Consider the following 26,037-nt stretch of genomic DNA (forward strand, 5'->3'; position numbering starts at 1 on the left):
CATTACTAAAAGCCAACATGGTTTTGTCAAAAACAGATCATGCCAGACAAATCTTATTGCATTCTTTAACCAGGTGACAAAATCAGTGGATCAGAGGAATGCTGTGGATATAATTTACTTGGACTTCAGTAAGGCATTTGATAAAGTAGATCACAACCTACTACTTGATAAGATAGAAAAATGTGGGGTAGATAGCATCACCACCAGATAGATCCGTAGCTGGCTGACCGGCCGTATTCAGAGTGTGGTCCTCAATGGAACCGCATCTACATGGAGGGAAGTGTGTAGTGGGGTGCCCCAGGGCTCTATTCTGGGTCCAGTGCTCTTCAACATCTTCATCAACGATTTGGATGAGGGGATAGATGGTGAAATCATCAAATTTGCAGACAACACCAAGCTGGCAGGAATAGCCCAAACTCCAGAAGACAGGCTTAGGATACAGGAGGATCTAGACTTGCTCAATAGTAGTAACTGTGAGAGGGACCTCGGAGTCCTAGTGGACAATCACTTAAATATGAACCAGCAATGTGGTGCAGCTGCCAAAAAGACCAACACAGTGCTAGGCTGCATTAACAGAGGAATAGAATCAAGATCACGTGAAGTATTAATACCACTTTACAATGCCTTGGTAAGGCCATGCTTGGAATACTGCATCCAGTTTTGGTCACCACGATGTAAAAAAGATGTTGAGACTCTAGAAATAGTACAGAGATGAGCAACAAAGATGATTAGGGGACTGGAGGCCAAAGCATATAAGGAAAGGCTGCTGGAATTGGGTATATCTAGTTTAATGAAGAAAAGGACGAGAGGGGACATGATACCTGTTATGTCCCGAGCCTTTGCAAACGGCTCGGGCGTTTGCAGGCAGTCCCGGGCAGGTGCAAAGCTGCCCGGGACCAGACAGGCTGTCGCCAGCGCCGTGCGCATGCGTGGGTGCTGGCGCGGGAAAAGTAACCCATTTACCTGGGAGTTGCCTATATAAGAGGCTGCGAGGCGTTTGGGCGAGGCCGAAGCCATCTTCCTGTAAGCTGAACGCTGAATAAAAGAAACTGAGAACTTCAGCTGCTTCTCGTGTCTGTTTCCCGCCACGGACTCAACACTGGCGACGAAGGTGGGATGCCTTGCACTACCTGGAAAGGAAGAAGTGTAAGCTTACCCAAGGAGTCCTGAGCGGCGGAAGAGGAACGGCGTCGACTCGGCAGCTGCCCGCCAATCCGGTGCGCATTCGGGGGTAGGCTGGCTGATAGACCCGTCTCCTGAAGATCCGAAGATGGCGAAAATCGGAAGGCTTTCGGAATTCGACGTCTCACATCCAGAGCGGTGGGAGTCCTACGTATCCAGAATGGAGAACTACTTCAAGGCAAACCAAGTGAGGGAAGATAGCTTGAAGGCGGCCACCCTGCTTTGCGTTTGCGGCCAAGACGCCTTCGAAATCGCAGAAAACCTTGCAGCACCTGTCCCCGTAGAGTCTGTAAGCTACGCAGACCTGAAGAAGCTGCTGAAGGAGCACTTCCACCCCAAGGTGTCCGTTATCTCATGCGCCACACCTTCGAACAAAGGGATCAACGGTCCGGTGAGTCAGCCAAGGAAGACATCGCCGCGTTACGGAAGGCCGCCAAGCCCTGCGAGTTCAAGGACCTCGAGGAACGACTGAGGGACCGATTCGTGTGCGGGTTAAGGCATCGCGAGCTACAACAGAGACTTTTCGCAAAGGAAGAATTATCCTTCCAAGACGCCTTAGGGATTCACCGCAGAAGAAGCAGCAGGCGGCGCTGTCAAGAACATGCTGGCCGATCAGAAAACAGGCAGAGGGTTGCGTCTCGTGCCCCAGGAAGTAGTCCAACGAAACTCGAGGGAGGATCCGGACGAAGAAGTCGACCGTCTACACCCCAAGAAGGAAGAGAGCAGAAGGGAAAGCTCTTCGGACTACTCCCCTGCCAAGGCATCGGCTACTGAATGGCAGGTCGCCACAGGAGAACCGACTGCAAGTTCCGCTCCGCTACTGCCGGCATGGGCAAACAAGGCACATTGAAGCTGTGTGTCTGGGCAGACGAAAAATGCAAAACCCCAAGAAGAACGCCTGAAGGGTACCAGATTCCCCAGCCAGAATAGGGTAGGTTTTTGCGCTTTGCGAAGAAGCATCTGTAGAACAGGCACACACAAGCCCATGAAGAAAAAGCTGTCACTCAACGTGAAGCTACAAGGGTTCCATTATCTATGGAACTAGACACAGGGTCTGCCCTGTCCATCATTTCATTGCATACATTTAGGAAGATTTGTTCCAGAAGTGGGTCTAAGGCCAAGTTAAGGCATTCTGATATTGTATTAACAGATTTTCAGAACTCAAGAGTGTGTGTTAAGGGGGAGGCCACCCTTAACGTGCAATACAAGAGTTTTGAAGGTCCACTAGACTTATTAGTAGTAGGGGGTGAACGAACGAGTCTCATAGGACTCGAGTGGTTTGAGGCCCTGGGGATACACGTCACAGGACTAAACAGCTTACAAACACTCGACCTACAGGAAGTCTGCAAAGAATTTGCAGATGTTTTCAGCCCCCAGCTGGGCACATTCAAAGGACCACCTGTGTCCTTAAGCTAGACCCCACTGTCACTCCCATTAGGATTAAAGCAAGAAGGGTCCCTTTTGCTTTAAAAAGTAAGATTGACACTGAACTAGACAAACTAATCCAACAGGGAATCCTAGAACCTGTTGATTCCAGCCCGTGGGAGACCCCCATTGTCACGCCTCTAATGGCAAATGGGGACATTCGCATTTGTGCTGATTACAATTGCACACTCAATAAGGCATTGCAGCAACATGCCTATCCTGTTCCTGTGGTCAGTCACATCCTGGCCTCTCTCAAGGGGGGGAGTGTTTTTGCAAAGCTTGACCTAGCTCAAGCATATCAACAGCTGCCTGTTGATAATGATGCTGCCATAGCTCAGACTATTGTGACCCACAGGGGAGCTTTAAGGTAAAAAGGCTACAGTTTGGGGGGAAAACAGTGAATGTCGCTCCGGGATTCCAAAGCGAATGGAAAACACACTACGAGGTTATACAAGGGGCTCTGCCCTATTTTGACGATGTCTTGATTGCAGGAGACTCCACACACATTCTAGCTGAAAGCTAGGGCTGTCCTGTAAGATTCAGGAAATCAGGCCTCAAGCTCGAAAAGGACAAATGCAAGATTGGGGTGCCTTATACACTGAATTTTTGGATTCAATTGATGCTGCTGGGATCTCCTGCTGAATCCAAACTAACTGCTATTTTAGAGGCACCCAGGCCAAAGTCTAAGGCCGAACTTCAGGCCTTCCTAGGCCTCCTGAATTTCTACAATTCTTTTCTTCCACATAAAGCTAGTGTAGCTGAGCCTCTTCACAGGCTACTAGACAAACAGGCTGTGTGGCTGTGGTCACAAGCGCATGAGGCTTGCTTAAAAGAAGTCAAGGCCTTGCTCACTTCTAACAGTGTTCTTGCACATTTCAACGAGTCTCTCCCTGTGTGCATCGCTTGTGATGCGTCCCCCTACGGGGTTTGAGCTGTCCTGAGTCACCTCAGGTCTGATGGAACTCAGGTTCCTATTGCATACTACTCCAGAACACTGTCTTCTGCCGAGCGCAACTACGATCAGATAGACAGGGAGTCTCTGGCTGTTGTTGCTGGAATTAAAAAATTCCACGATTTTCTATATGGCAGGCATTTCACGGTCTTCACTGACCATAAGCCTCTGCTGGGACTGTTTACCACACGTAAGCAGACTCCCCACATCATTTCCCCTAGAATGCTTAGGTGGTCTATTTTCTTGTCTGCATATGATTTTTCATTACTCCACAAGCCTGGGAAAGAAATGGGCCATGCTGATGGCCTCAGTAGATTGCCTCTGCCAGTAGTAGAAGCTGACCCCGCGCCAGCTGTCAACATTCTATCAATCCAAGCCTTGCCCGAGCTTCCTCTTAGTGCCAGGGATGTTACCGCTGAAACAGGTACAGATCACACACTTTCACGTGTCCGCTCCTGGGTCCTGTCCGGGTGGCCTGAGCACTGCCCTAGTCCTGAGTTTCAGAGTTTCTGGTCCAAAAGGAACGAATTGTCCCTTTCTCAGGGTTGTTTGCTTTTGGGAAACAGAGTTGTCATTCCCACCTCAATGAGGACTAGGGTCTTAGAATCCCTCCACGAGGGTCATCCTGGCATTGTTCGTATGAAGGCTCTTGCACGCAGCCACTTGTGGTGTCCTGCTTTAGATAAAGATATTGAGGCTAAGGTACACGCATGCCACCTGTGCCAACGATCTCGCCCAGAGATGCCCCAAGCTCCTGTGCATAGATGGGAGGAAACACAGTCCCCATGGTCTAGGGTGCACATTGACTACGCTGGGCCCTTTCAGGGCCAGTTCTTCTTGGTCCTTGTTGACAGCCATTCAAAATGGCTTGAGGTTGTGCCTGTCTCATCCACCACCACTGCAAAGACTATTCAGGTACTGAGGGGGATTTTTGCTGCACACGGGCTGCCAGATGTCATTGTGTCCGACAACGGCCCTCAATTCACCTCCTCCGAATTCCAAGCTTTCTTACAGGCAAACCTGATTCGTCATGCCACATCTGCGCCCTTTCACCCTTCCACCAACGGTATGGCTGAACGCATGGTGCGCATCGCAAAGGACGCCTTGAAGAGACTCACCTACGGGGACTGGCATCACAGGTTGGCTGACTTTCTCCTTTCTTATCGCACCACACCGTCCACTTCTACAGGGAGAAGTCCAGCTGAACTTCGTTGGGGGCGCCAACTTACTACGAGACTTGACCGGTTGCATCCGGACAGACTGCCTTCATCTACCTCACATCCTAGGGCACCTAGACAACTACTTGTGGGTGCCCCGGTTTGGGCTCGCAATTACGGGCCTGGTCATACATGGGTCCCCGCTTCTGTGTCCAGGATCACAGGTCCTCTCTCCTACGAGGTTGCCCTGGACAACGGTCGTGTCCTGCGTCGGCACATCGACCAACTCCGCTCTAGGCGGGACTTTTCTGCTGAAACTCCTGGGTCTTTTCCAGGGGGGGAGGGGGACCCTTTGGAGCAAAGGGAAGGGCAAGAGTTACTGCCCATCTCCACTGAGGGAGCCACAGACGGCCCGTCCCAAGATTCTGCAATTGCTCCGAAAAGGAAGTCATGGAGCTTACCCACACAACAGGCATCCACGCCTACTCCAGCCAGGGAGTCACCCCGGGGGCATACTCACTTTCCACACACATCACACAGCACTCCAGTCACGGAGGATACCCGGGGGCATCCCAACAAATCATTCCCCGCAAGAGAGCTGGCACACAATCCCCAAAGTTGGCCTGACCTTACCCCAAATCCTACAGGGGGTCAAACATACACAGAGCTAGTCGAGGAACCAAGTCCCGACTACAACACCCCTAGCACAAATCAGGGGACACCTGAGTTTTGGGAGAGTACAGAAACCCACACGAGCCCAAACACAGAATGGGGTTCAGGGAATGGACAGCCTCCTGACAGGTCTTGGACTGACCTAGGAGGTTCTACAGAGACGCCCAGCAGTGGCTATCACTTCAAGGGGCCTGAGGGTCTACAGCTAGGTAGGACAACCAGGTCACAAAGCAACAGAAGCCCTGGCCTGACGAGCCCGGTGGGCAAGCAAGCAGGCCAGGCATCGGGGCACAGTCCTTGGAAGACACCAGGGCACAATAGAGAGAATAGGCTCACGCCTCCCTCCAGTCAGGGGACTTATGCCAGTAACCCACAGCTAAGAAGGTCACAGAGAGCAAAGAAATCTCCCAAGTACCTAGAAGACTACATAACATTGCTGGCAAGGCAAAGGCCAGTAAACAGTGGGAGCACTGGGGAGCAAAATGTTATATAAAATAAATGTTGTATGTTGGTAGTAGTTTTAGCCCGGGGGAAAGGGGTGTTATGTCCCGAGCCTTTGCAAACGGCTCGGGCGTTTGCAGGCAGTCCCGGGCAGGTGCAAAGCTGCCCGGGACCAGACAGGCTGTCGCCAGCGCCGTGCGCATGCGCGGGTGCTGGCGCGGGAAAAGTAACCCATTTACCCGGGAGTTGCCTATATAAGGGGCTGCGAGGCGTTTGGGCTGAGCTGAAGCCATCTTCCTGTAAGCTGAACGCTGAATAAAAGAACCTGAGGACTCCAGTTGCTTCTCGTGTCTGTTTTCCCGCCAAGGACGCAACAATTAGGGCATACAATACTTTTCCTGATAATAGAGGAGGGAATTCTGTATACAGAATGTTTTTTTCTTCTACTCCTGCTTTTTTCAGTGAAAAACATCAGCTGCAGTTGCTGTTAACAAAGAACAAAACAGAGGGGAAAAAAACAACCCCACACTCCTGAGAGCCTTTTCCATCACAAGCGACAATGGTGGGCTACAGTGGCAAAATACATTTTATTAACCCATTAAACTTCTGACAAAAGAAAAAGACTTGAATTAGTGTATACCTGATATGGATGTGGATACTCTTCTAGATTAGCAACTCTCCCAGCTGTCCAGGAACACCAAGGCTTTGTGTTATTGATAGCTAGTTTTTGTTCTTGAGGCTTGTTTTACTACAAACTCCCTAATGAGGAGTTTATAGTAAAACAAGCCTCTGTGTGGGGTGTTGTATGGGCTCTGCATACTGAACACCTAAGTAAATAGTCAAGGAAATGTGTCATTGTAAGTTATTTCAGTTGAGGTACGGTACTGGATTTAATTACAATGATACTACAGGGTGATTGAACAAAGCAAAACATGCTTTTTTATGATCTTGTCACTATTAAATTTGGGCTCGACTAGAAGACCTCCAAGATCCCTCCAAGATCCCTTCCAGATTCTATTCTATTCTATTCTATTCTATTCTATTCTATTCTATTCTATTCTATTCTATTCTATTCTATTCTATTATCAAATCTGTAAGTCCTAGCTATTTTGGGGTGGGTGGGGGTGATGATGATGAAAATAAATCTTTCCTTTGAGGAGGTGAGGAATTTAAAAAGAAGAAAATTATGTAGGGGTGGCTGCAGTGATGGTGGTTGGCTTTTAAAAGACAGGTGTGAACTGGGTGATCCAAGACCCAATTCTTCTAGAGTTGAATTGAATATGCATGAAAAGGGGCAGGCTTTGGTCTCCTGGTTGTGTCTGCCATTTTGAAACCGATGATCATTGTTGTAGACACCCCTGAGAATATATCTCCTCTTAGGCTGTTAATCAAAGACAAAGCTATATTGCCCCTTTATTTCCTAGAATTGGTCCCAAAATGTATTTCTACACACATTATCTGGGAAAAATGCAATTGAACTTACTGAGTCTTATTTCTGAGTACACATTGCTATTTTCTGAGCTAAGATAGTATTATATTATCTCTGCAAAGACTTGTTCTTCATTAAAACTGTCATGGGAACAGGGAACAGTGATGAGGAGAAGAGGGAGCGCTAATCTTGAAGTCTTCTTTCACACAACGTGGCGATAGTACTATGAAAATGGACAATCACATAACCCTCTTGGTCACCTTATAAAAAAGATTACTACAAGAACCCCAGACTTCATTCCCAGGAATTAAATCACATTATCTATTTTTTTTAAAGTGAATTCATTCCATCAGATTGAGTACATCCAGAATAAAAGTGGAATAATTGCAATTATGCTAATAATAATTGTGAGATAAGAATAAAAGTGGAATTATAATTGCAATTACACCAATGATGATTGTCAGATAACTAACTATGAACTTGTGGTTGATAGAAGCTACTTGACAGTTACGGTGTTTGTGCTTTTTCCAATTCAAATGCTTGTCCCTCAAGAGGAAAGTTTTCCTACTCTGACAGGCCTTGCCAAAAATTATTGAGTTTTGTGAGAAAAGGTTTTTCTCTTTTGCTTGATCCCTAAGAAATCTAGGCAGCAGTTCTGACTGAATAACTTAGTATATAGTTACTATTCTAATACTATCTTTATCTTGCATAGGAACATATTTTATATTAGCAGAAAATTATTTATCATGTAAGTACTTGGCTTTAACCCGTTTCCCCCCCTCTTTTTGTAAAACACCATTCTATGCCATATTCTATCCTACTCTGGATGCTGAAAGCAGATTTGGGGGAAAAGGGCAGGAAGAAAAATATGGATAACCTGTCGCGAACAAGTGGAAACACTTCCTGCTATTGTACTGAATAAAATCCCTTATGTTTAATTCAATGCTTTAAGCAAAACTGAACATTTTAGAACAAAAAGACAAAGCTTTCTTCTTTCTCCAGCTATCCTATAATATGCCGTATTTCTTTTAGTTTTGGCAGCCACCTAAGTGTGACTTGGTAGCCTGGATGTTTTTATTCTCTGAATCAACCAAAGTTTGAAATCTGCTTGAGATCATAGCCTGAGGCTATAATCTGGAGTTTTAGAAGTCTGTAGGGCAGCAATTTTGACTGTTTTTTTGTTTTGTTTTGATTTTGCTAACCAAGGCAATTCTACTGGATTGGCTCATTATTTATTTTTATGGTTTATATCCCATCTTTCTGCCTATCGGGCTCTCGGGAGGGCTCCCAATAAAAAATAAAGTGCGAGCACTTAAAATCTCATAAACACAGTTAAAATCATTATAGAAGTACCTTGTTATGACCCTGGGATCTCTCTCCCGTAGAGGTCTGCTTCCAAGTTCTTGCTGTTTCTGGGTCTTGAAAAATGAAAGGAAGAGGAGTTCATAATATGTAATAACTCTAAATTCAAAAAGTCATGAAGAAAAGAACCATAGGGCTGAACAACCCACTTAACTCCCCCAATTCATTTTTGTATCTCCAAGATTCCTTGAGGATATTTCCTGTGGAAACTCAGTGCCAACATTATATTTTCCCTTCCTTTTTTTTCACACAAAAAAAACCATAAATTAGGTGGGAATCTTAATGGACTAAAAATGAAGTGGATGGACTTCTTTCCTTTGACTGCCTTGATCTGCATTTGTGAAAGCCAGGGGAGGCCTCTGAACTTGCAGTCTTCCTACGCTTTCACTCAGCTGTTCTTGTGTTATTGGAAGTTACATAAGGAAGATTACCGCCCCTAAATGCTGCTTTAGTGCCCTACTGTAAGGGCTGGTTGAGAAAGGTCAATAAGACAAAAATGTCTTGCTAAGGCAAATTGTGCCACATCTTTGCCTTAACAAAGATAACTACATTGTCTCTGCAGCACAGATCTATTAATGAGGTAAGTTCAAGACATTTTACCTAGACCTCTTGTGCATGCAATAGGTTTTCACTATAAGACAGACTTTTTAAATAATAATAGCAGAAACAGCATGTATCACTTTATTCCTAGAAGTGGTTAAATTTGCTAGTGAGTCATGCCAACAAGTCTAAAAGTTCTAAAAAGTAAATGATCACAGAAGGGTGCGCTTTCCAAACTTCAATAAGAACTTACATTTTAAACAGATGTTGAAGTTTTAAAAAAGTTTTTAGGTTAGAGGAAGATACTTTTGGTGTGCTAATTCAGCACAACTTCACTACAAGCTCTTTTTAGGACACTTTGGGTATTAGTATGCTGGCCTTTCTTTCCTCGTCCCTGCTAACTCTTCCTTTGAAGAAATACTACAGGGGAAAATTTAAGAAGGTATGAGAGCATATTGCTTCTCTCTTATAGTTTACACTCATTCTTATAATAGGTTCAATAAAACCTTGCTGCCTTTGTATCTCAAGTCACAATCTGAATTCAGTCATGCTATTTTAGGATTAGATCTTCCAAGATCCTGGGAAATTTTTATATCCCAAATAAACTCTTCACAAAAGATAGATCAAAAGGTTGATCTGCAATATATCTATCTATTTACTAGTAAACTTTCATGTCTGTAACCTTTAACTGTGTGAAACAGTGCATTCATAAGGCAACTATTTTTGAATCAAGGTACCCCAAATGGACTAGCTTACACAATACATCCAAAATCTGGGATGCATGACTAACATGGGATTGAAATTTGGCAAATTTGTTATTGCTTCAGTGCTGCCATGCTGGTATACTGCCACCCAGAAGTTGAGTAGACTGCCCCTGTCCTGGCCCTATGAAGGCTGGGTAGACTAGTTGAACCATCAGCTGCTAAAGAGCAGTCAGCTACAGTCAAGCTGGCAGGAAGCTGAAAGTTGCTGCTGCTTGCAATGCTCTTTTGTTCTTAGACATTCTTTCTCTCTCTCTATTTAGATAAGGAAATATCTCAACTCTACAATGGCCCAGTTGGGCACGGGTTGTACAATGTGCTAGTAAGACTCTTGTGTCTCTAACCTTTAACTGGGCAAAATGGTGCATCTTAGGGCAAAATCTTGTCAAAAAGGGTGTCTCAAACTTATAAAATGCTGGAATCCATTACTACCAAGGGAATGAAGTTTGGGAAATGTGCTTCAGTGCTGCTTCAGTGCTGCCAGGCTGGTGCATTCATGTGACCTCATTTTCAACATTCTGTGTCAGTTTCCCAGCCACTTGTGCAATCTTTTGTTCCCTGCTTCCCAGCAGTAACCACTTACCTGTCTGCTGGGAAGGGCAAGATAGGGGAGGGAAGAAAGGAAGGGACAGAGGAAAGAACAGGGAGAAAGAAATCCCCATACACCCTTCCTGGCCCATATCACCCCCCATGTGCTCTCCTTGACTATCATGGCCCCCTCTATACCTTATTTGACCTATATAGTGCATATGACCTTCTTACTCAGTCTTACCTCTCCATAGCTTACCCTCTTGCACAGTGCCATGCACCTGCACACTTCTTGCACACAGTCACACCCTTCATGACCCATGCCACCCACACATGCCTTTCCCAATCCACACAGCATCTCTCACACAATCCCCACATACTTCACAAGCTACACTGCCATCCTTCCCAACTGACCCTTCCCTACCATACCTTACCTGACCCATGCAGTACTCTCTGTGTATGTGCATGCACCCTTCCCAATCCATACCACCCCCTCCATGTCTTCCCCAAAAGGCATAGCATCTCTCATATACTGCATGCATATCTACTGACCCCCTCATGCCTTTCTTGACTCATGTAGCCCCTTCTGTGCACTCCCACAGTCTCTCAATCTGCATGGCCCATGTGCCCTCACCAACCCATGTGGCACCTCTCATACACACCACAATCCCATGCACCTTTCTCAACCAGTGCCTCCCTCACGCATGCCCTACCCAAACCATGGTGGCCCTTTGTTGAAAAAGATCTCTACCTCTTAAAACTTCTAACTGCATTAGTCTTTTTTTTTTAGGATTGTCATAATTATGCAAAGTAGTTATATATATCTTCCTCTGGCAGAGCTCTCCTCTCTTTGCAAAAGACTAAGCCTTATTCCAAACATTGCTTTTCTAAAACATAATGGTTTATGAGTAGTTTATACATAATTTTACCAAATTAAACCAATGTTGGGGTTCATGTGACACGATGAACTGTAAAATAATCATATGGGCTAGGTTCACACAATATTCTAGATTGAAATGCCTTGCCAAACTGTTAAATGAAGTTTAATGTCTTGTACAAACATAGTTAAAGACTACTACCAATTTACTACTACTTAATTCAGTGTGTTCTTGGCTGTTCTGTCACATATCCTTCTGGCATGTAATAGAATCCACTGTAGTTGGACCATATGTTCTTCCTGTCTAAGTGGCTACTTAGATGCAATCTTTCACCTCAAATGATCTAATTAGTCAGTTTTTGCTATGAATATGCTATTGGTTCCAAGAATAGTGGAAGTAAGAAGCAAGAATTTTAAATACACAAATGTGACACATTAACTTCACCTCCTAAGCCTGGAGGATAATTGGTGATATCTGTTATAAAATGTTCTAATAATTGCCACCTCAACTCTAATTCACATCAGAGCAAAAGCAGAAAGCAGGAGCCAAAACTTTTTAGTTTTTAAGTTTAAATATTCCTGCTTCATTAGGTATTCTACGAAATACGGCTAAATGCTTATTTGCTGCATTTGGAGCAGCGCTGCCCAATGCTTAGAAAATCATATACACATATGAAACTTTTCATCCAAATTCACCAGTTTACTTAACTTTGTGTAGAATAGTTGCCTTAGGGAATATAATTACTGTAGTTCCATTGTTCAGAAGTGGGTGAATAACAGCAGTTATTATTGCCGGACCATTATGCGTGAGTTTATAATAACTGAAATGTCTACTTTACATTAGAAAAAGGCAACTACAGTACATATCTGAACAAATATGCCATTAGAAAATAGAAAAGCTATTTTTTATATAAAAAGAAAAAGATGTGCCTCAAATGCAAATTAACATAAATCAGAAAGCTGTCAAAAACATGAAATATGTCTTCCAATTTTTGGAAAGTTGTTTTCCTGTGAACCAGGCCACTGTTTCTTTATTTCAAACAAAGTATATTTTATTTCATTTCCCCCCCATACACTCTAGAGCTTACATAGAAACATTTTCTAGAAATATGTGGAGAAATCAGACTTTGAGATGTCATGTAGATCAGTGGGAAAAGTTTCAGTATGGAGGAAAGAAAACCTCCATTGTTTTGTCAAAGTCTTTGGTCATCTGCAACTTTAAATCCCATTTATCAGTTCATCACTGGGGCGAGAAGTAAGATTTTCCTCATTTGGCTCCTGAGTGCAAAGCACTTCCAGAACACACGCAGTTCTGGAAGTGAAGAAAACCGTGGAAATAGAATAACAAATTAGTTTTCATTGCCTGCACATTTTCATTGCTGTCTATCATACCCTGTCATAAGATAGCTAATGTTTAATTGAGTTCCTTCATCAATTTGTATTGCCTCTGTGGTATCTGAAGCAGCTTTCATTTATCTCTATAAATTGAACTCTTCTATGAAGGCTGGAGCAGTTAATTATTATAAAGAGGATTCATTCATAGCACTGATTCAAACTCCCTCCATGGCATTCCAAGGATAGAAATGAAATGGCTGAAGTTCAAACATAATCCCTGTACTCCTAATAATGAACAGGCCCCTCAGTTTCTGAGCAAATTTTCCAAAGTGTCAGTGATTTCTGGACAAAGTCAGAATTCCATTCCATTGTCATCCTGACAAAGGGCAGCAATTTATTTCTTTAAAAGAGGCACAAGAAATTTGATGACTGGAGAAGTGAGTAATTAAAAGAATAGGACTTGGGAATGTATATTTATCAATCTAGAGGGAAAGATGGGGGTTACTATTTTTTTTAAAGCAATGCTTCATTAGAAAGGAGTTTTCTAAGGTACAAAGAGTGGCAGGGCTACACACAAAGACTATAGTCAAGCTGTTCATTTATGGACAAGCTTGCCAACTTCTAGTGGTACATGCATGCCATCCAGGTGAATGGTGATGGCATGTTCTATTTCATGCAAGTTCCTTGGAGAACAGCCAGAAGAACCAAAATTATTTGATGGACAGGCTATACCTCTTTTACTCTTTACAACTCTGAAGGCATACCCATACCTGGTTGAAGGGACTCAGAAATCAACCACATTACTGGATGAAAGATAGCTGCCAAATGACTCTACTTCAAGAGATCTATGAAAACATGATAAGATAAGTATGCATATTAGAAAAAAATATGCACCTAGCAGTTTTTATCTCTACTGTGCTATATGCCATGCTATTTATTGATATTTATATATTTATATTTATCAAATTTCTATACTGCCCATCTTACCTAAGTGACCCTACGTGCACAAACTTTTTTCTTTTTTTACAATTTCCTGAGAGGAAAGGGCTACAACTACATTTAACACAGAAGGAATGTCTTTTACTTTATCATTTTATAGTATGAGATAGTTTCCTCCAAGCCACATCTGCCAATTGAATTAGATTACACCTCCCTTTATCTCTAGGCAGCATGGACATTGTAGTCAAACTAGGCAGAAATTAAAAAAAGACTGAACTAAATTTTAGTACTGGAATCCTTTAGCAATTGGTTAGAGAGTTTCTTTCCCCCCCAAAAAATCATACATGGTATTTTTCTGTGAAAATTAGTCATACTTTTAATCTAAAGTTATATAGGCTCCATGCTGCATCTCAGTTGTAACATGTTACTTGTGTTTCGCTGAGATGTAATTTTGTCTCTGCATTTCTGCCCTACTCTTTCTAGCTCAACTTTTAATGTGCTAATCATCCATTGAAAGCTATCAGAAGGCACCTAGCCAAATCAAGCTCTAGTCTTAGATACACCTGCAAGAAGGTAAGGCCCAGTGAAAGTATGTGGTCTTTCTTTGGGACTTAAAATATTTTAAAAATCTTCTATAAGTACCTCACAAAGTGAATGTTATGTTGACAAGATTATTGATGCAGCGTCTGATGATGAAGTAGTCATGCCTAGCCCATGCACTTTTTGTATTCAGAATAGATTATCCACTTCTGACATTTTTAATTAATCATTTTCCTTCATTTCACATGTAAGTCTGACCAAAAAGATCCTATTTGTTGCGGGGGAACAGATTAGACTTTCTAGCAACCAATCATACAGCTGGGCAATTTAAGTCATTCAATAAGCTCAGAACTGAATCAAATTTGCACTCTGATTTTATTTATTTGAGTTATACTCTGCCTTTCATTCAGGAGCTCAAGGCACTGTACATAGTGCTTTCTTCCTCCTGCTTTTGTTCCTCATTTATATTTAAAAGGAGTGCACATTAAACTGCTTGTTAGCAAATTCTCAAAAACTTTCTGAATACATTAATTATGTAATCTGTATTATTTCAGATGTATATCAAATACAAGCAATTCTGGAAAGCTGACACAATAGACATATCAATAAAATGACAGGATATAGCACACATATAATAAATGAAATATGGCCACTGAAGACAAACAACAAATACATTCAATTTGTGGGTTCAATTTCTTCCTGACCTTCATTCCTAAGAGAAAAACCAGTTCTTCGAGGCTTTATGAAAGGCCAGCAGGGTTGGGGGCTAATCTAATTTTGGGAAAAATAATGCATGTCTGAACAAAATGGAATTTTGTTCAATGTATTTTGAAAACATTTTCATTTATTGGTTTTCATTCCCCTGACAGAGATATTCAATTGAAACACATTGGGATTTTTTAATATATATAATTAAAAAAAACTTCCCCTCTAATTAAGGTCCCTATTTCCCACCTATTTGATTAATGTAGTTCTACCCATGGCTGCTATTTTCATAGGAGAATATAAAAATAATATCATCTGACGAGTTTTCCACATCCCATTATATCCCGCCATGGCAGTCTGAAAAAGAACTCATAACTGTCTCAGAGACTATCTAGCTTTCATTTGCTGCTTGATCCAGAAGCTGGCATTTCAGTCCTAGATCCATCCAGCAAGTGAAATCAAGCAATCAGGAAACAAGGAGTCAGGATGATCAAAATGGCAGCAATAGCAGGATAAAGGCAATGCCTTGACACCTTCTGGCCCCAAACAGAGACCTATCAGATCTCATACCAGAGGGATGATGATGATGATGATGATGATAATGACGATGACTTAAAAGTGTAATCCCCAATATTCACCCTTCACTCTGAAGTCCCTTCACTCTGGGATAGTTTGTAAGCCCTCATGTGATGAGTAAGAGGAAAAGCTTCCTATGTGAAATGGACTGAATCCATGCCAAGTGATGGCATTGAATTTTTGGTAATAAATGTTTATTTTGTCTCTTTCTGAACATAACCAGCTGCTTCCTTCTATATATGTAGCTTGAAAGATATACATGGACTAGTGCTATTGAACCTTGGCTGCAAATTCCAGACAGGAAATAGATCACAGCAAAGAAATTCAGAGAAAACTCTTCTCTGTCAACTACTGGTTGTCCTGATTTGCTTTAGTCCAGATTTGGTCATTTGAGGAGGAAGAGAACATGTAACTTTTGCCTGAAATAATGGTTGGGAAAACAACAGGATGAAGTTTTAAGAGAAACTGCTCATCTTACGTTGAGATGATTTGGAAGATGATATTCTGGGTGACCAAGTATTGGATTGGTATTTTCATGTGAAGGTAAGGAGACTGCCAGTTAAACCCAAAGTAGTAAACATGTATAAACTATAAAAATGCCACAAAGACAATTTAATTGACAGAATAAAGCAAAACAACCTATTCCAAACTAACAAATGGGTGAACATTATTTCTTTCTACTAGGTAGTTTAAGAGTTGTGCCACCAGGCCTATAGTCAAAATGAATATATTTGGGGGGAGGGGAGGAGAAAAGAAGATACTATAATTATGTTCAGGGAAAATCCAATATATAAGAAATTTTAACACTGAAAAACAAAATAGGATTGTAGAAAGAAAACAAAATCCAAACATCCAGCCAATAGGAACTATGGAATAGAAAAAGATTGTAAGAAAAAGAAAAAAAGACGGAATCTGCACCAAGGGGGGGGATGGGGAGGGGATTGTTTTCTGGCATTTACAGGAAAAGATCTAGGGGGAAAAATGCATTGCAGCATTTGCAGCAGGGCCACTTGGAATAACACAATCAGTAAGCCAAAATGATCAAGGATTGTTGCAGAACAATGATCCAAAGAAAAATAAAAACACAAGCAGGAAAAAAGAGAATTCTTTATCTTATTACTCATGTAGGAATTATGTTCATATCCTCTAACCCAGGTGTCCCCAACATGCCCTCCCCCTCCTTGGGCATGGAGGGAAGGAAACGTCATCTGCAGATATGCAAGATCTAGATTGCACAAGAACCATCTCTCCTTCTTGGTCCATGGAAGACAATTTTTCTTCTGAAACCAGTCCCTGGTGCCAGAAAGGTTGGGGACCGCTTCTCTAACCTACTGTAAATCATGGCCACAGGTATCTTCTACTTATATTCCAAGGTGGTCTTCAGTCAACAGAATATACTCATCTGGAACACAAAATTCTTATTTCCCTTTTATATACATATAAACATATTTAAACACCATATGCAAAATAGTAGCTTAACGTTTATATGACTAGAAAGAGAAAGTCTAGTTTCAGAAGCAAAATTTTAATCTTTCATTATCAGATTGGCTCTTAAAGAGATCAGTGATACTGGTATCAGCTGAGTAAAGCACAGAAAACTTATTAAACTATTAAAATTACTTGTTACGATACTGACAATAAACCTAATCTTTCTGGTATAATCTGCAGGGTGTAATCACTCCCTCTTCAGTTTAATGCTATCATTCATTTTGATCTTCTCAAAGCCAGCCTTTGTGACAAATTTTCGTCCATGTAGACCTACTTTTATCAAGGGTTGTTTTCATTCTAGCTATCTGCTTTGGGCTAATTCTGCTACAATCTGGCGCTTTTGTGCCATTAAAAGCTCACACAAAATACAGACAAGGTGGAAAATGGTACCATTTCTCATAAGTACCAGAGAATTAGATTGAAATACAATTATATTTTTATTTTAATAAAAAAATAACTGAGCCACACTGTTAAGCACAGAGAAACAGCATTCTTTGTTTTCCTGCTTTGCACCAACTAAGTGACTAATCTGCCTCCATGTTTCAGTATGAGTCATTTTATTATTATTCTTATCTTGGCTGTAAAGTTCAGCATGCTATTATTATAAAATATTAATAATGGCTGGGGAGTACTAGTTTTGTGATTTTTTTCCTCCCAATCTATACTTTGACTTTGAGACACCTGTGGTAGTAAATGCTTATATGTCCACCTTTAAAACTATTTGGCACTTGCACTTGAGGAGCTGAAAGCACATTCAAAATGTTAAATGCATAGCTCACCGCATATCAAGACAGATCATTATTCTTGTACATCAACTATTTAGAATCAGGTACTATAAAAGCAAAATAAATTTGTGTGGAAAAATGTACTGTAGAGACAGTTAAAATCTCTCCCATTCTGCAAGATTTACCAGTGATGTGATGGTGCTTTCTTGTAACTGGTGCTATGGATTAACATGATAAACAGTTTGTATTCAGACTTCCTTCTAACTTGAGAATTGTTGGAGAATGGCAGGGGGAAAGCTTGCTTTATCTCCAGAGAGAAGTGTAGGAAGGACACCTAAAGGTGCTTTTCCAAAAGGCAATGGGAGTTTCTTGGGTTTTTTTCTTGAAAACATTTTGCCTGTGATCTAAGAAGATTCTTCAGTTCTGACTGTATGGTGGGGAATGGAAGGCTTTATATTCTTTTTTTTTTTAAGTATATTTTATTGATTTTTTTAGAATGACAATCTTTAGTGCTTAGTAAACAACATGTTGTCTGGGTTCATATATTTAACAACAGTGAATAGTAGTTAATTTCTATACTTTCATAATCAACATATTAACTAGAAATACTTTTCCTTGGTCCTCTCTTCTTCCAATAGGTTTTCCTTTTACCAACATTAAACAAATATAGTTCTTAATACTATCAATATATACAGATTTAAATATAATTTTTTTCTAATATTTAACAATAACATCAGTATGTAATGTCTTTTTTAATCAGCTTGTTTTACAGTTGCATTTGCAAAAAATCATTTTATGTAAATCACTATAGGTCCTGTTCTCAGAACTCTCATTTAAGCTTAGTTTCCCCTCAGTAGTCAAAACATTTCTTATCAGTTATAGTTTTCTCAAAACTGATTACATTTAAATATCCAAAATATTTCATACGTTTAAATCATCCCAATATTTTTACATTTCCCATATTATAAAAAAGAAAGAAAAAAGAAAGAAAAATACTATACTACTTATACGTCACATTTCTCTTACTGTAAAACCCCTTCATTTCCAAGATTTAACTATTCTTTTAACCATACTTAGACAAATGTTTGGTCATATGATATTCCATCTGGTATGTCAAGTCATCTCTCTTGAGTCTGGCTCTCACCTGTTCTTATTTAAGCTTAGGTTCCCTTCAGTATTCAGAACATTTCTATCAGTTATAATTTTCTCCAAGTTGATTACAACTGAATATCCAAAACATTTCATTCATTTAAATCATCTCATTGTTTTTTACATTTCCCATATCATAAAACAATACTATACTACTTATAAATCACATCCCCTTTACTACAGAACCCATTTGTATCCAAAATTTAACTATTCTTTTAACCATATTCAAACAAGTGTTTAGTCATGTAGTACTCTATCTGATAAGTCAAATCATATCTCTTGAGTCTGGCTCTCGCCTTCTTCTCTTGCCTAGCAGCTTTCCAAGTCAGTGTGTTCGGCTTGCCATATAATTCTTCCTGTATTTTTATAAGTGTTGTTAAGAATGGGAAAGACAAATTGAGTAAGGTGCTTTTGAGGAGGAGTTTTGCCCATTTATACTCGTTAAGATGCTTCCACTTTTCTTCTCCCTCAATTTCTCTTCACATTTTTTTGTCTCCCAGACTCTAGTGGTTATCCTAACAGCTCTATTGTCCATTTTATAAATCTTCTTTCTTATCTTCAGGTTTGTTTTGATGTTCTGAAAAATGAAATGTCTTTTCCGTTTCCAATATTATAGCAAGATCTTGTAAATTTTTCTTTGCCTGTGTTAAGTTGTGGTTTTCTTCATTTGTAGCCTCCATCTTTGAATCATTTTTCTCTAGTTTTTATTCTATTATCTGATTTGTTTGTTTACTCTTTATCACTGTTTTCTGAGAATTTTTTAATTGTAAGCTTAGATAAAAATGTGTTCATTTATATCATCAAAATTATTTTTAATCTCATTATGATTTGAATCCATTGTCATTGTAACATAGCGTACATTTCCTCCTGGAAAATATTTGTCTTATCTTGAAGTATTTCTCCTGCAGATGTCTGATGTTCCAGACTGGGGATTTTAGAAAAGAATATTGCATGTGGTTTCTTATCACTTTTAGTTGTATATGCAAGCTTCATTTTCATCAAACCAACCAGTCTTAAATTCCAAACACTATAGTCTTATATATCTCTTAACTTTATAAAAACCATCCAGTAATTCCCCACTAGGAGAACAGCCAAGAGGTCAAAGTTTTTCTTTCTCTGCAGACTATTCTTAAACTTAAATATCACAGCTCAGTAAGTATTTATAATCCAAGAAGGTCAGCAGTTTTCATAAACAATTGTATTTCTCATTCTGCAATAGATAGCCCAGTGTGTTTTCTTTCTTCTATTCCCAGCTGTTTGTGCTCTGTTGGATGGTGAGAATCAAAATGTAAATGGGTTTTCTGTATACTTGAAGGTTGAGCCTTCTGATTTCTTTGATGTGCTCTGCACAGCCCAGGAAAGCCAGACTATTTTTCTTAACATCTTCCCTTGTGAATACTCTCCAGAGTATTGATGTGTTTGGTGAAGGCTTCCACTTCCCGTGTTTTAATCTTGACCAAAGTATCATCCACATATCTATACCAGTGAGTGGGTGGAATTCCTGTGACGGAGTTTAGGGCTTTGTTTTCTATTTCTTCTACATAGAGATTGGTCACAATGAGGGACACCACTGAGCCCACAGTGCAGCTGAATTTTTGTCTGTAGAAGGTATTTGAGAAGCTTATGAAGTTGCAATTAATATAAAATATTGGTATTAGTATATATCAGGAATACAAATGACACCAAATATTGAGCAAGATATTTCAGTTCATGTCTTTTATTTCATATACTAAATAAATAGTTCACTGTGGGGAAAAAATTAAAAAACCCATCAGTGTTCATTTAAAGGTCTGCCAGCCTGTCAGGAAAAGATGAAATTTAATTTTGGGTGGTGTCAACTATGTCAAGAATGTGGACTGTTCTCAGGAAAATGGAAATTGCAGAACATTTTATTGTCCTTATGTGAAATCTATACTCAGAACAGGAAGTCCTAGTCCAGATGGAACATGACAAAATAGATTAGCTTCAGGTTGTCAAGGAGTGAGACAAGGCTGTGCTGTTTACTCTCTATCTACTTATTCAATCTATATGCAGAATATATGTATATATATTTCAATAATCTGCACTATGCAGAGCATGCTACTCTGAGAGCTGAAAAATGCAATGATTTGCAAACTCTAGCAATGAAAAATGAAGAAAACATGAAACACTGGACTGAAATGGAATTGATAGAAGACCAAACTAATGACAACAAGTGTGGGAAACAGCCTTAGAACTGCTAGATCATCAACAGTAAAGGAACCAGCAGTCAAGAAATCACTGCAGACATTCCCTTGTTAGGGTAGCATGAATATCTGAAGATATTCAGATGTTGTGGAATGTCAGTGCCTACAAGAATGAGAACTGTGCAGCCTGTATTCCCTACAGAAGTTAAAAATGGACTTTGAAGAAGCAAGATAGAAAGTGTATTGGCATTTTTGAACTTTGGTGTAGGAGATGACTCCTGAAAACACCATGAACATCTAAAAAATCAAACACATGGATCATAAAATAAATGAATCCAGAATTCTACACAAGGTACAAGTGACCAGGTTTAAACTAGCACATTTTGGAGACTTTATGCAAAGACTAGCTTTCTATAATGCTGGAAAAAGTGGAAGGAAGCAGAAAAAAAAAAGTATGACCTGCAGAAAGATGGATGGATTTGATTCCAGTGGTAATGAGTGTGCCATTGAAAAATCAGAGGGAACTAGGCTGAGGATAAATGATCCTAGAGAAAATCCATTTGTGTGGTTGCTAAAAGTTGACATCAACTCAATGGCACATAATCATCGTTATAGTGCACAGCCAAGTCAGCAGACTTTAGATGCTGTAAATTACTAAGTTATTTAATTTATTATCATCTTATTATTGCCAGGGAAGAGACTGTGAACTCTCTTCCTATCCTGAATGGTTTACATCAGATATTATGCATTTTGACTTGATTGGCCAAGGTGAACACTTTTTTTTTCTGTGCCTCTTATTAAAAATGCCCATGGCAGGCCCTACTGAGGAATATATGCTATTGACCCTGAAGTTATAATATATATTGTTTATAGGAAATAGCTTCTGAAAGCATGATCACACAGGAATTTGTCTCATCTATTTTTAAAGTTGTCTAAGAAGAAAGAAAACAGCTATCATCACATCTTCTCCTAGCTAATTCTATTCTTTTGTTATGCTACATGAAGAAAAGTCACCTTTTGCCTATCCTGAATTTCCAGCAACTCAGATTTGTAATTTAAAATAGTGCTGAAGAGCCTACGCAATCCTTGCATTGCTGCCCTACAAGTTCCAACATTCCTCACCATTGGCTTTCTCCCTATACTAAAAAACCCTAAATGTTGAACATTTTCTCTCTCTTTTTTAAATAGAAAGAGAAAATAAAGGCTCCAAGAAAACAAAAAAGAAAGAGAAAATAGAGAAAAAAATCCCAAGAAAGCAACTTTACACCACCATCATGACAGAATAAACAATTTCACTATCTCTTCACCTCTTCTTAATTAACAGATATAAACTCTTCATCCCATAATTCACCTTTCAAACTATAAGAAAATCCAATAAGTAATGCCTTCTTCAAAATGTCCAAATGGAATCCTAAAATAACATTAATTAACCAATTTAAAATTCATCATTCCATATCTCAACTCTCAACTATAAGCAAACCCACATTTAGAAGGCATAGAACAATCTCAGTTTCCTAGTATGAACAAAAGGCTTAAATTTAACATGACAATTTCTCCTTTAAAGAGAACAATTTCACAAAAATCCTTACTTTAAGTGGAAGGGCAATTAGATACAAAACCAATTTAAATGTTATCAGATTAGAATACATAAAATAACTGTGAGGAAAAAGGTCTAAACACTAAGTTAATTGTAAGTAAGTCCAACATACAACATTTTTTCCATTCTAGGTGTCAGCAAGTCCTAAGAAAACTACCAAAAAATAACATATTCCATTTTAACTCTGATCACCAAGTAATAAACCAACTTAGTGTTCCTTCTTTTTACATAAAACAGTTTTGTTCTTTAATCCATTCAGAGAATTATTGATCTTTATTTCAAATTTCTTCAAAACATCAAACATCTTTTTTAAGTGCAACAAGAAGAAATAATTCTAACCCCCCCCCCCCGGGATTGCTATTTTTATTTCTTTTTTCCTTTCTAAAGATTTATCTGATTTTTTTTTTGTATGTCTAGTAACAAATTCTTGTTCATATTGTTCTCAGATAGTCTTTGTTTCATAACTTTTTCTATAACAGCTTCTTTTGGGACCCCAGAGATACAACACAATGCCGTTATTGATTCAAAGTCCAAATGCAATCCCTCAAAATGACTCTGAACACCATTATTTGTTGCTTGTCTTGTTATGTCTTCAATATCAAAAATATGTTTTTCTTTCAAACAAAATGTATTTATTCTTTAAAATTAATTTCAGGGTCTTAATATTCAAAATCAAATATTCCAATGTTTTCTGAGCTTAGTCCATTTAAAACTTTCTACAACCAAAACCTTGCCTTGCTTTTCGCTGTTTATTTTAAAATCTTAATGCTTATAAAGATACAGCTTCATTTTCTTATATTATGAATTGAAGGCATTGAAGGTATTTAACTTCCAGAGTTGTCATTTTGAAGGTGTCTAATTTCTTTAAAACAAATAGTAAGCAATTTCTGAACATGTCTAACCAACAATGTGCAAACTTAGTATCCTTTGAAAAACTCTGATTGCAGCTGGACCAAGTATGGCAAATTCCCTCAGTCCCAATTCTCCCACCCTCTGGTGACCATTGTATTACTGTCTCTCTGTGAGAAGCAACCATACGGAATGCAGCTTGGGCAATCTTGCATCCTCTTTTTATCCAGAGAGTGTTGAAGGAGTTGATCTACTTGTCGATTCTTTATTCTAAGCTGCAATCATTCTTCCCCAGAACTTCAATGTTGTACATTTTCTTATTAAGAAAAAATCTAGTTATGGGATTTCCCAATCTCATAGATTTGTTTGGCACTATCTCTATTTTCTTTTTCATTTTAGTGGGTTTTTTTTCAAAAGTTGCTTGAATTTTTTTGTTCTGTGCACTTTCAATCTTGTAAGTTTTGGGCCCACAGTACATTTTTACAGGTAGTTTTCATTTACCATGTTTCCCTGAAAATAAGACCACGTCGTCGTTGTCTTCTTCTTCTTCTTCTTCTTCTTCTTCTTCTTCTTCTTCTTCTTCTTCTTCTTCTTCTTCTTCTTCTTCTTCTTCTTCTTCTTCTTCTTCTTCTTCTTCTTCTTCTTTTTCTTCTTCTTCTTCTTCTTCTTCTTCTTCTTCTCCTCTTCTTGTTCTTCATTCTTCTTCTTCTTCTTCTTCTTCTTCTTCTTCTTCTTCTTCTTCTTCTTCTTCTTCTTCTTCTTCTTCTTCTTCTTCTTCTTCTTCTTCTTCTTCTTCTCGTCCTTCCTCCAAAAGAGGCACCAGATCTTATTTTCAGGAGATGTCTTACTCACCTCCAGCTCCAACAGCCCCACTCAGCTGGTCCACTTCTTCTATGTCCGAAGGAGCAGCTTCATTCTTCAGCTGCATTCCGGCCTGCCTTTTGCAGACAGGCCTTTCTGGAAGGCCTATGCAGCTGAGTACCGAGGGTTTTCGGCTGCAGTGGCCTTCCAGAAAGGCCTCTGACTGAGAAATGCAGGCTTGGCTGCAGAAGATGCCAGAGAAGAAGTAGGCCGGTGAGGAGAGGCCTGGCTGCAAAGTAAGTGGGTGCAGGGTGCGTGGGGCAGATCCTCACCCCTACCCCATCCTAGCTTGATTTTTAAGTGTGTAAACTAGGGCTTATTTTTGGGATAGGGCTTATATTAGTCCCACCCCCAAAAATCAAGCTAGGGCTTATTTTAGGGGTAGGCCTTACTTTCGGGAAAACAGTAGCAACCACAGATGGGACTGGAAACTCAGTTGTTAAGTGAAGCAGTCACTAAGTAAAATTGTAATTGTGTTTATGATCTTATTTCAGCTTTCCTTTGCTTTAAAGACCAGCAAAGACTGAAAATGTGAAAATTGGTTATAACATTACTTTTTCATCTCCACCATTGTAAATGTGAATGATCACTAAATAAGGCAATTGCTAATTGAGGACTACCTATAACAATATTCTGGACAGTAGTACCATCTTATAATTTTATTTACTGCTACTTTTCTCAGTAGCTATTATGGGAAATTTTGGTGCAGTGATTGAGTTTTTGAACTTGAACCATTTAAGTTTAAGTCTATCCTCTATCATGGAAACTACCATGGATGACTTTGGGTTCGGCCCAGGAATATTGCTGTTGAAATTGGGAATGACCACTCATATAAACTCATATAAACTAGGTAACATCATCAATGACTAGCACTGATGATGTTACTTTGTTTAAGAAATGTAACATCTGCAAGAAAACAACCAAGCTCAGGGAGCAACAATGACCCCTCATTTCAATCCACAAATTTTCTCCTTTATTGGTACCATATAAGCTCTCTTAAGGAAGGAAGGTATGATATGTGTTGTGTCCTGAGCCTGCTGGAGCAGAAAGCAGGCTCAGAATTGTTGCAAATGGTCCCGGGCAAACCAAACGCTGCCCGAGACCAGATAGGGTGGCGCCAGCATTGTGCGCATGCGCAAGGTGTGAAAATGGTCAGTTTCTATTGGTTCACACTGTCTGGGTCTCAGGTCCTATAAAAGGCCTGTGTGCCTTTTGCTTTTTGCTTGGTTGTAAGAGAAGAGTAATAAAGAGCTTGTTGTTTCACCCTGTGTCTTCGTCAACTGCGAACAAACGGAAAACACAACAATATGAGTCTAAAAAGTAAATATGTTCTGCGTTAAACTTAGGTCACAATAGTATTTATCAGGAAGTAAAATGCTGAGTGATCTGTGTATGTGTGTGTGTATCAAAATTGTGTGTTAAAGATTTAATTCTCCTTGGCTCAAATTTGAAAAGGAAAAGCAAAAATATAAGGCACTCCATGAGTCTTATTTCCCCTTTTTTCTTTTCAAAATATCCTGGTAGAAAATGAGGTGTTCCTGAGAACAGACTTATTAAGTGAGTTAAAGATTTGGTCATCTATGAAATTTTCTCAAAGGAATAAATATTCTCATATCCACCATATCTGATAGCCTATATATCTAAGAATAGAGATGCTAAGGGGTAACAGCTCATTCATGACCACATTTACGAAGAATCTGGAAAGCTCGGTTACATTTAATCTTGTGAACAGGACATTCATATTTTTTTAATAGTGTGTTGCCTGAGCTCCATCAAATATCT

At 39.8% G+C, this 26,037-nt stretch overlaps 1 protein-coding gene across 7 annotated transcripts in view; it reads right to left on the reverse strand.

Annotated features, from left to right (window-relative positions):
* Positions 1 to 8,438: 8,438 nt before the first annotated feature.
* LOC120307900 (keratin, type I cytoskeletal 9-like) overlaps positions 8,439 to 26,037 on the reverse strand; it is a 96,850-nt gene continuing 79,251 nt past the window's right edge. For 4 of the 7 annotated variants that reach the window (XR_005556692.1, XM_039343152.1, XM_039343153.1 and 1 more), the window contains one exon: positions 8,439 to 8,676. Coding sequence is in view for 3 of the 7 variants with exons in the window: in XM_039343152.1 (XP_039199086.1) it covers positions 8,600 to 8,676 (77 nt within the window). In the remaining 4 variants the exon portion in view is untranslated. The remainder of the gene's footprint in view (positions 8,677 to 26,037) is intronic. The other 3 variants (XR_005556691.1, XR_005556690.1, XR_005556688.1) reach the window with 3 other exon arrangements.

Source organism: Crotalus tigris, unplaced genomic scaffold (genome assembly GCF_016545835.1).
Source record: "Crotalus tigris isolate CLP2741 ecotype Arizona unplaced genomic scaffold, ASM1654583v1 scf7180000017833.3397121, whole genome shotgun sequence".
Classification (NCBI taxonomy): domain Eukaryota; kingdom Metazoa; phylum Chordata; class Lepidosauria; order Squamata; family Viperidae; genus Crotalus; species Crotalus tigris.